The 13,136-nt window shown below is 39.4% G+C and overlaps 2 protein-coding genes across 3 annotated transcripts in view; one reads left to right on the top strand and one right to left on the bottom strand.

Annotated features, from left to right (window-relative positions):
* Positions 1-6,361, top strand: part of LOC144681637 (uncharacterized) — a 26,347-nt gene extending 19,986 nt beyond the window's left edge. The window contains exons 3-4 of the mRNA XM_078543412.1: positions 5,221-5,273; positions 5,587-6,361. Coding sequence (XP_078399538.1) covers positions 5,221-5,273; positions 5,587-5,609 — 76 coding nt within the window. The 3' untranslated portion in view covers positions 5,610-6,361. The remainder of the gene's footprint in view (positions 1-5,220; positions 5,274-5,586) is intronic.
* Positions 4,704-13,136, bottom strand: part of LOC144681634 (5-aminolevulinate synthase, non-specific, mitochondrial-like) — a 23,513-nt gene continuing 15,080 nt past the window's right edge. For both annotated transcript variants that reach the window (XM_078543408.1, XM_078543409.1), the window contains exons 9-11: positions 10,271-10,539; positions 6,859-7,021; positions 4,704-5,014 (exon numbers count right to left, since the gene is read on the bottom strand). In XM_078543408.1, the coding sequence (XP_078399534.1) occupies positions 4,854-5,014; positions 6,859-7,021; positions 10,271-10,539 (593 nt within the window). In that variant the 3' untranslated portion in view covers positions 4,704-4,853. The remainder of the gene's footprint in view (positions 5,015-6,858; positions 7,022-10,270; positions 10,540-13,136) is intronic.

Genomic DNA, 13,136 nt, shown 5'->3' with positions numbered 1-13,136 from the left:
ATGGTTCGACGAGAGGGCTCACCACCAACATCTAAAGGGAATCTAGGGGTGAGTGACAAATGCTGGCCTAGCTAGAGACACCCACAACCTAATAATGAATCTTAAAAATGTCCTCATGTCATAACTCCAGCTAATAAGGTAGGATCACACTAAAGGCCCCATCCATTACCCCATTAAAGTAAAAGGAATCAGTGTGAGTGCACCTGATTTGCATAGGACAGGTAAGCACATCTCCCCCATCTACTTGGTCCTTGTGGCATGAAAATTGACACCTATCGCTGGGAGGTATTGCCCAGGCCCCCCCCGACCTCAGCCACATTCCTGAGCCAATTTGTTTTATAAAAATAAATATTTGGTCCTTCTTCTGGGTCCAAACCAGTGGGGCCTAGTATTGCTCATGTGGAGACTGGTTTGCCTCAGGTCACTTGATGTGCCAGCCTCCAGAGATTGTCAAAGATTGGTCAGGTCAAGACTGAGCCAAGTCAGTGAGAGCTGCCACACTGGGGAGTCCCAGACCCTGGCTACATACTTGCTGATGACATTTGCCTTGCAAGGTCAGAAAGAAGTTGCATCCTTTACATGTTAAAAACTTCCAAAAACAGCGGAGACCTGGCAAAAATTGAATCCCTGCCGTTTCTTCAGAATATCCTGTGATGACCAATGGCATTGGATCGGCAGAAACAGCACAGATGTTTCATCCATTAATCCCTTCAATCAGCACACCCGTATTAGATTTTAAATCCAAACATTTGAGGCTGATTGTAATGTTATTCATAGGATGGGAAGGATCTGTTATCTCCCATTCATTGAATAGGAGGGAATAGAGGGAGAATGAGTGAGGTGAGTAGATACACAAACTATTTTTTTAAAACCTTGTATCAGCATTATTTACCATGGAAAATAGTTTTTAAAAATCCTGAATGTGACAAGAAACCTTACCACAATTCCTCTCGCTCTAAGGATGTGGTGAATGAGTTTGAAAAAGAAAACATGCCCTTAATTCCCTCATGTTACAGCAGGCAGATCTTCTGGTTAAGTCAAAACAAAATGAGCAAAAAGGGCATCCAAGAAACTACCTGCTAGTCAGCTGGAGCGGGAAGAGACACAACATATTTACCAATGATTAGAAATAAGGGAGGTGCACCACAAGGTTGGAATTCTGGCAAGTGTTTCTCTCTGTATCTCCGAGGTCCCCAACTGCTTCTCCTGCTTAGATCAGTTAACACAGCACAGACAGAGCTAGGTCCCACTTGGTTTCTGTTGGCTACAGTGTTAGCTGATCCAAGCCATGGCAACAATTAGGGGCGTGAGACAGAGTGTGGAAAATCTGCTGTGCTATCCGACACGATTACTATCCAACAATTCCTTCTGGAAATTGTAAGTGTGGACATTAGGCATGAAGTCACCATATTTTTCAGTACTACTTTTCTAGTTATCCTAATTGCTCTACCACTTTCACCTGCACCCTTTCATTCCCACCATTACACTATTCCACGAAAATAAAGAACTCATTTAATATCTTTGGTATACCCCCATCTTCCATAAGATGTCCTTTCTCATTTTTAATTAGCTCTAGTGTTCTTTCAACTTATGTTCATAAAATCCTTTACTATTTCACTTTCTCTTGGTGTGAATCTTTTTTCATAGCTCTTGGTCTTTTTTTTGCTTTCTCTGTATTTTCTACATTTGGTTTAATTTTATTAAAAACAGAAAATAGGAGCAGCTGTAGGTCATTCGGAGCTTCGAGCCTCCTCCACCATCCAATACGATCATGGCTGATCCTCTATCTTAACGCCATACTCCCAATCTCTCCCCATACCCCTTAACACCTTTAGAGTCTAGAAATCTATCTATTTCCTTCTTAAATATATTCAGTGACTTGGCCTCCGCAGCCTCTGTGGCAGAGAATTCCACAGGTTCACTGAGTGAAGAAGTTTCTCCTCATCTCAATCCTAAATGGCCTACCCCATATCCTAAGACTGTAACCTCTAGACCACACACCCTCCACCCGCCCCCATCCAGAGGAAACATTATCACTGCTTCCAGTCTGTCCAATCCTGTTGGAATTTTATGTTTCAATGAGATCGCATCTTATTCTGCTAAACTCCAGTGAATACAGCCTAGTCAACTCAGTCTCCTCATATGACAATCCTGCCATCCCAGAATCAGTCTGGTGAACCTTCGCTGCACTCACTGTATGGCAAGTATATCCTTTCTTAGATAAGGAGACCAAAACGGCACACAATACTCCAGATGTGGTCTCACCAAGGCCCTGTAGAGCTGCAGTAAGACATCCTTGCTCCTGTACTCAAGTCCTCTCGCAATGAAGGCCAACATGCCATCTGCTTTAACTGCTTGCTTTCAACGATTGGTGTACAAGGACACTCAGGTCCTTTGTCCATCAACATTTCCCAATCTATCACCATTTAAATAATCATTGGTCTAGATTTGTATTTCTTCATTCACTCATGGGATGTGAGTGCTACTGGCAAGGCCAGCATTTAATGCTCAGCCCAAATTGCCCTTAGTAGGTGGTGGTGAGCCATCTTCTTGAAGCATTGCTGTCCATGTATTGTAGGTGCCAACAATGCTATTAGGAAGGAGTTCAGGATTTTGATCCAGCGACAGTGAAGGAATGCCGATATAGTTACAAATCAGGACGGTATAGGGCTTGGAGGGGAATGTGCAGGTGGTGATGCTCCTATGCATCTAATGTCCTTAATCTTCTAGTTGGTAGAGGTTGCAGGTTTGAAAGGTACTGTCAAAGGCGGCTTGGTGAGTTGCTGCAATGCACCTTATAATTGTGTTGTTGGAGGGAGTGAATGTTTAAGGCACTAGATAAAGTGACAATCAAGCTGGCTGTTTTGTCTTGGATGGTATCAAGTTTTTGAGTGTTGTTGGAACTGGGCTCATCAGGCAAGTGGGGAGTATTCCATCACATTCTTGGCTTCTGCCTTGTAGATGGTCGACAGGCTTTGGGGAGTCAGATGTGTTAAATGCTGAGTTTCCAGCCTCTGACTTGTTTTTGTAGCCACAGTATTTATGTGGGTGGTCCGATTAGGTTTCTGGTCAATGGTAGCCTCCAGGTAGGGGATTCATCAATGGTAATGTCATTGAACATCAAGGGCAGAGAGCTAGATTCATAATGGAGGTGGTCATTGCCTGACAGTTGTTTGACACAAATGTTACTTGCCACCTATCAGCCTGAACATTGCCCAGGTCTTGCTGCATGCAGGTACAAACTGCTTCAGTATCTGAGGAGTTACAAATGGTACTGACCACTGAGTAATCAGCAGCAAACAGAGGTGCAACAGGGATCGAAGGAGTAACTTTCCAGGAACCTAACTCCAGTTGATACGTTGACTTTAAATGAGTCACACTTTTAATGACCTAGCTGTGTTCTTTAAGTGAGGAATTAATGTATAGGAAAGATGTGCAAGTCCTCCAGGGAGAGCACAGCACAGATTTGCAAGGATGTTGTAAGGTCTGGAGAATTTTCATTTCAGGAAAGATTGAATAGGATAGTTTTCTTTGAAATGAGGCTGAGGGGCATAGATTTAGGTTTAGAGGGAACTAGAGGGGAAATTTCTTCATCCAAACAATAGTAGGGATCTGGAACTCTGTCTGAAAGGGAGGAAGAGGCTGATACCCTCATTAAAAAAAATACTTAGATGCACACTTGCGACCCATTACCCACAAGGCTACAGGCCACGAGCCAATGGCCTTGCTTTCTCTTTAAATTTCCATGCTTAGGCAAACTATGCTCACATTTCACCAAGAACAAAAAGGAAATTTGACTAAACATTCCTCAACTCTCCCAAAACAAAAGCAGAAGAAACATTTGTGCCGTCGCCAAATTGCACTTTTCTTGCATGTCATTTTGGGGTCAGTTAAGACAGATTGTCTTGACTAGTCTAGCATGTTTAGTTTGATTAGGAATCTGATTTAGCAAGTAGCCCGATTCTGTCCTACAAAATTTTATATCCTCTTTCCAACCCCATTTGTTTTTTTTTGAAAGTGGCAGCATTCAAAAGTCAGTTTGATATCAATTACAATTATTGCAGTCCTTTTGGATGCAAGTCTTTGTTCTAGATGATCACAAATTCAGGATGGTGCTAGAAAAACTGTTGGGCATTACAGATTATACAACTCATTTCCAAGGGTTCATTTTGTATTCTGGCTCAAAACGAATTTAGGTTGAATACTAAAGTATTTGTGATTTTCCATAATACTAGAACCACTGCACAGGTGAAGCTTTTGCTGATGTGACAGAAGCAGGCCACCCCGAAACTAGTCTTTGCCAGTGTTTCTGCTCTGAACGAGCCACTTCTACATCATCCAACCTTGCCAACACTACTTCTATTCCTTCCTCCTTCATACGTTTAAAGGACAAGCGAAATAAGTACCTGTTATTTCTGAACTATGCCATATAGTTGCAAATCCCACATTCTAACCACTTTCTTGATTAAAAAAAAAAGTTTATTCCAAAATGTTTACTAGATTTTTTAGTGACTTGACTTAATGACCCATAGTTTTAGGCTTCCCGATAACTCCCTACATGTAACCAAATCTTTATTTTAAAAAGGTCTCTATTAAGTCACCCTTCACATTTCTAGCGATTGAATTTCAGTTTTTCCTCTATTTTCATTGGTGAAAAGAACTTCAAAACCATTATTATATTTCAAAATGAGAGGCATGAACATAGTTTTGCTTTTTTTTATTAAGTTTTTTCTGTCTACTATGGAAATAATCTTATATAATTTAATTATATACGTAGTTAAGTTCTATAAAAACATAGATTATATAGTTTCACTTTAAATTCTAATACAAAGACAGTCCAGAATCAGATTGATCTAGGCATTCACAGATATCAGGTTGCTCATTCCGCTGAAGTAGGATTTTTCACGCTCACACATTATCTCAAAATGTAGAGGTCTTCTGCAGAAGTTACATTCAGCAGAGGAATGGGACCTCAACTCCAATCCAACATCCTTCCATGTTATCAGTAGTTTTTCTGTTTATAAAACATGAAATAACATAACTTATTCAATTTTTCCTGTTTGAATTACATTCTAATTTAGGCAAAAGAACCAAAACCAAGAATACTCAAAAACTACTGTAAATACATACAAAAATCACACCAGATTTTTATGTCAATGAGTTATAGATTTTAAGTAAATGCATACACTTAAACTCATACATTCTCAATATCTACTTCAGGAATACAAGGAATGAGCTTGGAGTGGGGAGCGAGGAAGAGATGGGGAATGAAGGTAAACATTTGAAAAATATATACAATTTTTATAAATTTAATTTGTATTCTTGGTGTAATAAATTATAAATTTTAGATTAGGACAGACAACCAATAGACAACCAATTCAGAGAAAAAAAACTTATGATTACTCTTAAACCCATTCCATCCAACTCCCAAGAAATTACACAATTGTGGAATCATGGAGGTTTAGCTCCTACTATACATAGAAGCTACATCACAAAAACAGACCATTCAGCTAAACCAGTCTGGTTTGGTGTTTACACTTCATGCAAAGAAATTATTTTAATCACATTTATTCACCTTATTCCTAGATTCTGTTACAAAGCGAGAGTGAGATGAAGCAGAGCAAATGATGTCCTTATTCTTCACCACACGGTAGGTGGTGTGAAGGTGGTGTGCATTCAGATTGATGAGACCAACTCCAAGAGGATTTAAATGAGGCTGCAAGATTTGCATAGCTTCAGCTAGAAGGAGGAATCTCCAGCTAAGCCTCACCATGGCAGTCAATCCTGGGATTAGAAGTTACCAGTTATCTGGCTGGAAAGGGAAAAGAAAGCAGGCCATTGGGAGCGAAGAATCATTTTGGACTGGTTCCAGGGGTATAAAAATTGCCCTCTTAAGGGACAAAGTACAACCATGGTATGGGATTGTCAGCTAAGTCAAAAGGGGAATCTTTTCTGTAGCTTACAGCATAAAGTTGCCTACAAAATAGCACTAGTCAATGATGATTTTAATTTGTTTATTACACTAAGCTTTAAAACTTGAAATCTTGTTAGGTGATCTTTTCAGTCTGTCATTGGAATTTAAATATCTTTCCAACAGTTATCAGTGTCCATAGAGATTGTAACAATCCCTTCAATCACCAATCAAATCTAATTTTGAATGCTGAGTGTGTCCAATTTAACCAATGACCCAGGAAGCAAATTTCCATAGCCACAAATTTCTTCTCTCTCTCTACAACAATCTTCTAAACTTTGTATTTGTAACAGGATCCAGGAATAGGGTGAATAAATGTGATTAAAATTATTTCTTGGTTAAAACATGGTTAAGAGACAACCACAGTGTAGGAGGAGAGTCACAAATAAAGCTAGGCCAGGTAGTTACTTCAGGGTTCCTTCCCTGGAGGACTAGAGAATTAGTAAACTAATTGGGTTTTACGATAATCCAACAGGTGCATTTCCATTATTGAAAAATGGATTCAAAATGTGGTAGCTATCCAACTGGGATTTAAACTCCTGTTCTCTAGGTTATCAGTACAGGTTTCTGGATTGGTCCAGTAATGCAACACTTGCTGGCATTGACTTCCCATCTCATGACCAACAATCCTTTGCAGTTTCCTTTGTTCGGTCTAAAGAATTAACTAAACCTCTTATTTTGGCATTGTCCTCAAAGTTCACCACCACGCCCTATAAGCCTTTACCAAGTAGTAAACTGGTGGTCCCAGAAATCAACTGCTAGGGCCTCACTTCCAGCCACTCTCTAAAACTGCCTTTGACACCTACACTATCACGCTCAAAGAATTTTTAATCCAGTTTGCTATCATCTCCATGTTTCTTTACATCACTGACGTGAGGTCTACTTACCAACAAAATTATTCATCATCTCAGGGGTGTGGTGTGGGGTTGGGGCAATACGCAAGAGCTCCTCACCACGTGCAACAGTGGGGTAGTTGATAGCTTGGACATAAATGTTGTCTTTATTTAGCAGTTCATCACAGATTTGAGTGTTTTTAGCTGCATTTGCAACCTAAAGACGGAACAAATATATACAAAATAAAAGAAAGTCTTACTGGAATATTCTAAACTTAAAACAATTATTTCAATTTGCATTGATAAAAAGACATCTTTTGGCATCTTTTATTGCCTTCTCCAACTCCTTTCTAATTTTCTCACTTCATACCACAAACAATTCACATCAAATGGGGGTGAAGTTACTTGCCTTTAAATGCAGCTCTAAGCTGCCCAGTTCTCCAATTTTGAGAAAATGCTCTTGTTCAACTCCCCCAAAAAATATACAATAATTTTTCTTTTACGAGCTTACAAATGGAGGTTAATGGGTATGATCTTATAGCCATTGTGGAGATGTGGTTACAAAGAGACCAAAGCTGGGAACTAAATATTCAGGGGTATGCGACTTTTTGAAAGGACAGGCAGGAAGGAAAGGGTGGTGGGGTAGCTTTGTGAGTACGAGATGGAATAAGTACGATAGCAAGAAATGATCTTGGATCAGAAGATGCAGAATCCATATGGGTGGGGGTAAGAAATAACAAGGGGAAGATGACACTGGTGGGAGTAGTCTTTAGGCCCCTAACAGTAGCTATACTGTAGGACAGAGAATAAATCAGGAAATAATGAGGGAATGTAAAAAAGGCAATACATTAATCATCTGTGACTTTGATCTTCATGTAGATTGGGAAAACCAAATTGGCAGAGGTAACCATAAGCAAGAATTCAGTATGTATTCGGGACAGTTTCCTAGAACAATAATGTTGTGGATCCAACCAGGGATCAGACTATTTTGGATCTGGTAATGTGTAATGAGGCAGGTTTAATAAATAAGCTCGGAGTAAAAGGTCCCCTGGGAAACAGTGACTATAACGTGGCTGAATTTAGTATTCAGTTTGTGTGTGTGAGAAACTTGAGTCAAAACAACTATGCTAAACTTAAATAAGGGTAATTACAAAGGAATGGGGGCAAAGTTGGCTGGAGTGGATTGGGAAAGGAGTTTAGCAGAAAAGATGGTTGAACAATGGCAAATGTTTAAGAAAATAGTTCATGGCTCACAACAAAGGTATATCCCAGTGAGAAAGAAGGATTCTAGGACAGGTATAAATCAACCATGGTTAACCAAGAAAGTTAAGGATAGTATCAAATTAAAAGAAAAAAAACATGCAATGTGGCAAAGGTTAGTGGTAAGGCACAGGATTGGGAAAGTTCTAAAAACCAACAGATGACCAAAAAAAAAGGAAGAAAATAAACTTTGAGGGTAAACTAGCAAGCAATATAAAAATGGACAGTAAGAGCTCCTTTAAATATATAAAAAAGGAAGACAGAGGCCAAAGTGAATATAGGCCCCTTAGAGAATGAAGCTGGGGGAATAATAATGGGGAATCAGGAAATGGCAGAGTTGAATCAGTCTTCATGGTAGACACTAATAGCATTCCAAGAATACTAAATAATCAAGGGGCAAAAACCCATGGGGGCAGGGGAGAGGAAATAAATACAATAATGATCACTAGAGAACAAGTACTAGGGAAACTAATGGGGCTAAAGGTTGATAATTCACCTGGACCTGATGGATTACTTCCTAGGATATTAAAAGGAAGTAGCTACACAAATAGTGGATGCACTGGTAATAATCTAAGAATCCTTAGATTCTGGAAAGTCCCAGAAGATTGGAAAACTGTCAATGTAATGGCCTAAAAGGGAGGGAGACAAAAAACAGGTAACTTTGGCCAGTTAGCTTAACATCCGCCATTAGGAAAATGTTAGAGTCTATTATAAAGGATGTAATAGCAGAGTTTTTAGAAATGCATAATATAATCAAGCAGAGTCAGCATGGCTTCATGAAGGGAAATCACGCCGTACAAATTTATTAGAATTCTTTGAGGTGGTAACAAGCAGGAGAGATGAAGGGGAGCCAATAGATGTAATATATTTGGATTTCCAAAAGACATTCAATAGAGGTACCACATGTAAGGCTACTTAATAAGAGCCTATGGCGTTGCAGGTAGTATATTAGCATGGAGAGAGGACTGGCTAACTAATAGAAGACAGAGTTGGAATAAAGGGGGCATTTTCAGGATGGCAACCTGTAACTAAGAGTGCCACAGGGATCAGTGCTGGGGCCTCAATTATTTACAATATACATTAATGATTTGGATGAGGGAAGTGAATGTACTATCGGCAAGTTTGCGGATGACAAAAATACGTGGGAAGGCAAGTGGTGAGGATGACAGACTGCAGAGGGATACTGACAGGTTAAATGAGTCAAACCTATATATACTGGCAAAACTTGGCAGATGGAATATAATGTGGGAAAATGTGAGGTTATGCATTTTGGCAGGAAGAATGGAAGAGCTGAATATTATTTAATGTGTGCAGAAAGCTACACCACAGAGGGATTTGGGAGTCCTCATGCATGAATTGCAAAAAACTAACATACAAGTTCAGCAGGTAATAGGGAAGGCAAATAGAATGTTTGCCTTTTATTTCAAAGGGAATGGGGTATAATAATAGGGAAGTCTTGCTAAAACTATACAAGGCACTAGTTAGACCACACCTGGAATACTATGAACAATTTTGGTCCCCTTATCCAAGGAAAGATAGACTGGCATTGGAGGCAGTCCAGAGAAGGTTCACTAGGTTGATCCCAGGGATGGAGGAATTTTCTTATGAGGAGAGGTTGAGCCTACTTCATTAGAAGAATGAGGCAACCTTATTGAAACATAAAAGATTCTTAGGGGGTTTGACAAGGTAGATCCTGAGGCGTTGTTTCCCTTTGTGGGAGAGTCTAGGACCAGTGGGCATAATCTCAGAGTAAGGGATCGCCCACTTAAGACAGATGAGGAGCAATTTCTTCTGAGGGTAGTGAATCTGTGGAATTCTTTACCGCGGAGGGCTGTAGAGGCTGGGTCATTAAGTATATTCAAGGCTGAGATAGACAGGTTTTTAAATCAGTAAGGGAATCAAGGGTTATGGGGAAAAAGGCAGGAAAATGGAATTGAGGATTATCAGATCAGCCATGATCTCACTGAACAGCAGAGCAGTATTGATGGGCTGAATGGCCTACTTCCACTCCAACATCTTATGGTCTTATTGCAGAATCTGATCAAGGTAATAATATAGCACAACCCACTAATTTTGCAACACTTAGTCACTTTTGCCATGTTGAAATGAGACAACAGGAATTTCTTTAGGAAGTAATGAGGGAGTGGCTGGGGAGAGAGAAGAGCAGTGCAAGAAAACTATGGGCAGATTTTAAATCAATACCTACCCTGATTGGAATGATGTGACTGGGACAGTGAACCACAGGAAAACCAGCATCCATAAGTAACTGACGCAGGTGTTTAACATTGCGTTGGTGTCTGCGACGCAGGGCTCGACCGTCTTCACTTTTCAGGAATTGGACAGACTGCAAAGCACCAGAAAGTAACATAGGCGGCAATGAGGTAGTGAAGATGAAGCCAGCAGCATATGACCGCACAGTGTCTATAAGAGATGCAGTGCTGGCTATGTAGCCTCCAACACAACCAAAGGCTTTTCCTGCAAAAAAAAACAACCATTTGTCACACGTCATTCAAGTGGCATTAACGTACTTCAGCAACAGGACAGGTAACTATTAGCCAAGGGTAATATCAAAGCTCCATACAAATATGATAAAAACTGCAAATAGTTTCAATTTTTAAAAGTGAAGTTTGTTGCTAGGTCAATCCTTAATGTGAAAATACAATGCAGAATGCTTCAGTTTGATTGGTTTATAAATAATCAACGAGGGATTTTTAAGCTCACTAGACAAGATGAGGAGAGGGAGAGCAGTTAGTGTTGAATCCCATTCACATTTAAATTGCACTTTTAAAAAAAACCTAATTTTGCAGGCCTTACATAGGCCAAACCATTTACAAGCTCCTTATAAATTTCACAAGCTCATTATCTCTTGGATGGAAAACTAATGGCATTGAACATTTACATTTCGGTCCCACTCAACACAGTCATGTAATCCTCCTTCTATACCCCTCACTGGACAGCATCTGGGATCAACACATGATGTTCACCTGGATATTCCCAAATTACAGGCTACTGAATCTTTTTTATATTAATGACAGCAACTTTCTACAATGTCCTCAAAATTTGGAAGTATCAAATTGCACAAATAAGGCAACTCCACCCTTACACAGATCATCATTTCAATTTAATGATAGGTCACTATCAAAAACTGATGCCAAAATGTGAAAGATGCTAATTAGTAAAATAGTCTTCAAAAAGGCACCCCTTTACTGCACAGTTCATTCTTGCATTGCCTGCCTAATGAATCTATCTGGCCAAATAATAGCTAATTGTCAACTTCTACATCTGGCTTTTTTCAAATTCTGATGTAACCATTGATCTAACATTCTACATCACTGGTTCTATGGCATAGCTATGATCTTAAGTGGAGCTATTGTTTTAAAGGGCGGCTTCAGGCAGATTCAGTAACAAGAGCTTTGTTTACACTTCTCTTTGAAGCTATACAGCCTTCTAGGTCATTGCCACATTTTATGCAACAACTTTTGAAGCAACAGAATAAAATCAATCAAACCATAATCCAGAACACTTCACAAATCTCAAGGTAGATCTCTTACAAAAACAAAGATAGCAAATCTCAAAATTGCATCAAGAAAAGGGCACTTTCACATTGCATTGGACACAGAATTCCTATTTTGTACATGTTGTGGGCTGGGTGGGAGGTGAAATTATTTTAGGAAAATGGAGGGTTACAAGTACACCAGACCCCATATCAATTCAGACATTTTGCAGAATTCAATATCAATAAAATTATTTAGTAAGCACATTTGGCTCAACTACAAGGTCAAATTGATCTGATTGCTCAAGGTCAAAAGCAACTTGCAAAGCTCTTGTATTGCACTCTGGGTCACCCCTCATCTAAATTCAATACAATTCAGGGATTGGAGGCTTTGGTTTGGAAAGGAATGCTGGCAGTATATTTTGTCAGAAAAGTACACGAAGTTCTAGATTGTCATTCCTCAAGGTTAGTATCAGTAATTCAGCTGTCTATTTACACTGGTTGATTTCTCATCACTTTACACATGACATGGACCATGAAAACTTCAAACTGGCATGCATGAAAAAAAAATCAGAAAACTAAGCAGTATTTATATAGACAATGTTCCATTTTTGAAATAATTGCAATGTACTGTATCAGCTTTTTTTTTAGGGGGGGATGGAAAGAGTCGAGTCATGGTGGGTGGGCTGACTTCAAGGTGTTCTTATTTCTAGAACCTGCAACAAAAAAAAAACTTTTCACCCGAACAAACTGTAATCCAAGTTTTCACTTTTCCAAATATCCTATTTTACCTCTTCCAGATCAATTACTTTTTAATTAATACCCAAAATCCCAGTGAACATACCGGTATGTGTACGTAATTTAGTCAAAATCCTTTAGCTGCTAAGATTGTCTAAATGGTTCAATCTTAAGTCTTTTTTTTGTACATATGTTCAATGTATTATAAATTTAGTCTTGGTATTAATTTTACAAAGCTCTTTTAAAAAAAAAAAATCAGGAAATCCATGCTTACGCCAGCAATTGGGGCACAGCTTTACAACCCACAAGGATTGCAAGAGGGTTTTACTAAACGGGTAAAGAAGTCTTGCTGTAATTGTATAGAGCCTTAGGTGAGACCGCACCTGGAGTATTGCGTACAATTTGTCTCCTTAACTAAAGGAAGGAGTTACTTGGCATAGAGAGAGTACAACAAAGGTTCACCAGACTGATCCCTGGAATGGCAGGATTGCCCTATGAGAAGAGATTAAAGACGACTGGGCCTATATTCTCTAGAATTTAGAAGAACAAGAGGTGATCTCATTCAAGCACACAAAATTCTTATAGGGTAGATGCAGGAAGGATTTTTCCCCCAACTAGGTGGGAGAGGGTCTACAACCAGGATAGACAGTTTCAGAACAAGAGGTAGGCCATTTAGGACTAAGATGAGAAGCTTCTTCACTCAGATAGTGGTGAATCTTTGGAATTCTCTACCCCAGAGGGTTGTGGAGGTTCGGGCCTCAAGTATATTTAAGACAGAAACCAATAAACATAAACTTCTAGATATCGAAAGGATATGGGGATAATGCAGGAAAATGGTGTT

This window comes from Cetorhinus maximus, chromosome 6 (genome assembly GCF_964194155.1).
Source record: "Cetorhinus maximus chromosome 6, sCetMax3.hap1.1, whole genome shotgun sequence".
In the NCBI taxonomy this organism is placed as follows: domain Eukaryota; kingdom Metazoa; phylum Chordata; class Chondrichthyes; order Lamniformes; family Cetorhinidae; genus Cetorhinus; species Cetorhinus maximus.
Note: the sequence above shows the minus strand (reverse complement) of the source record. Positions and strands in the feature narration are given on the sequence as shown.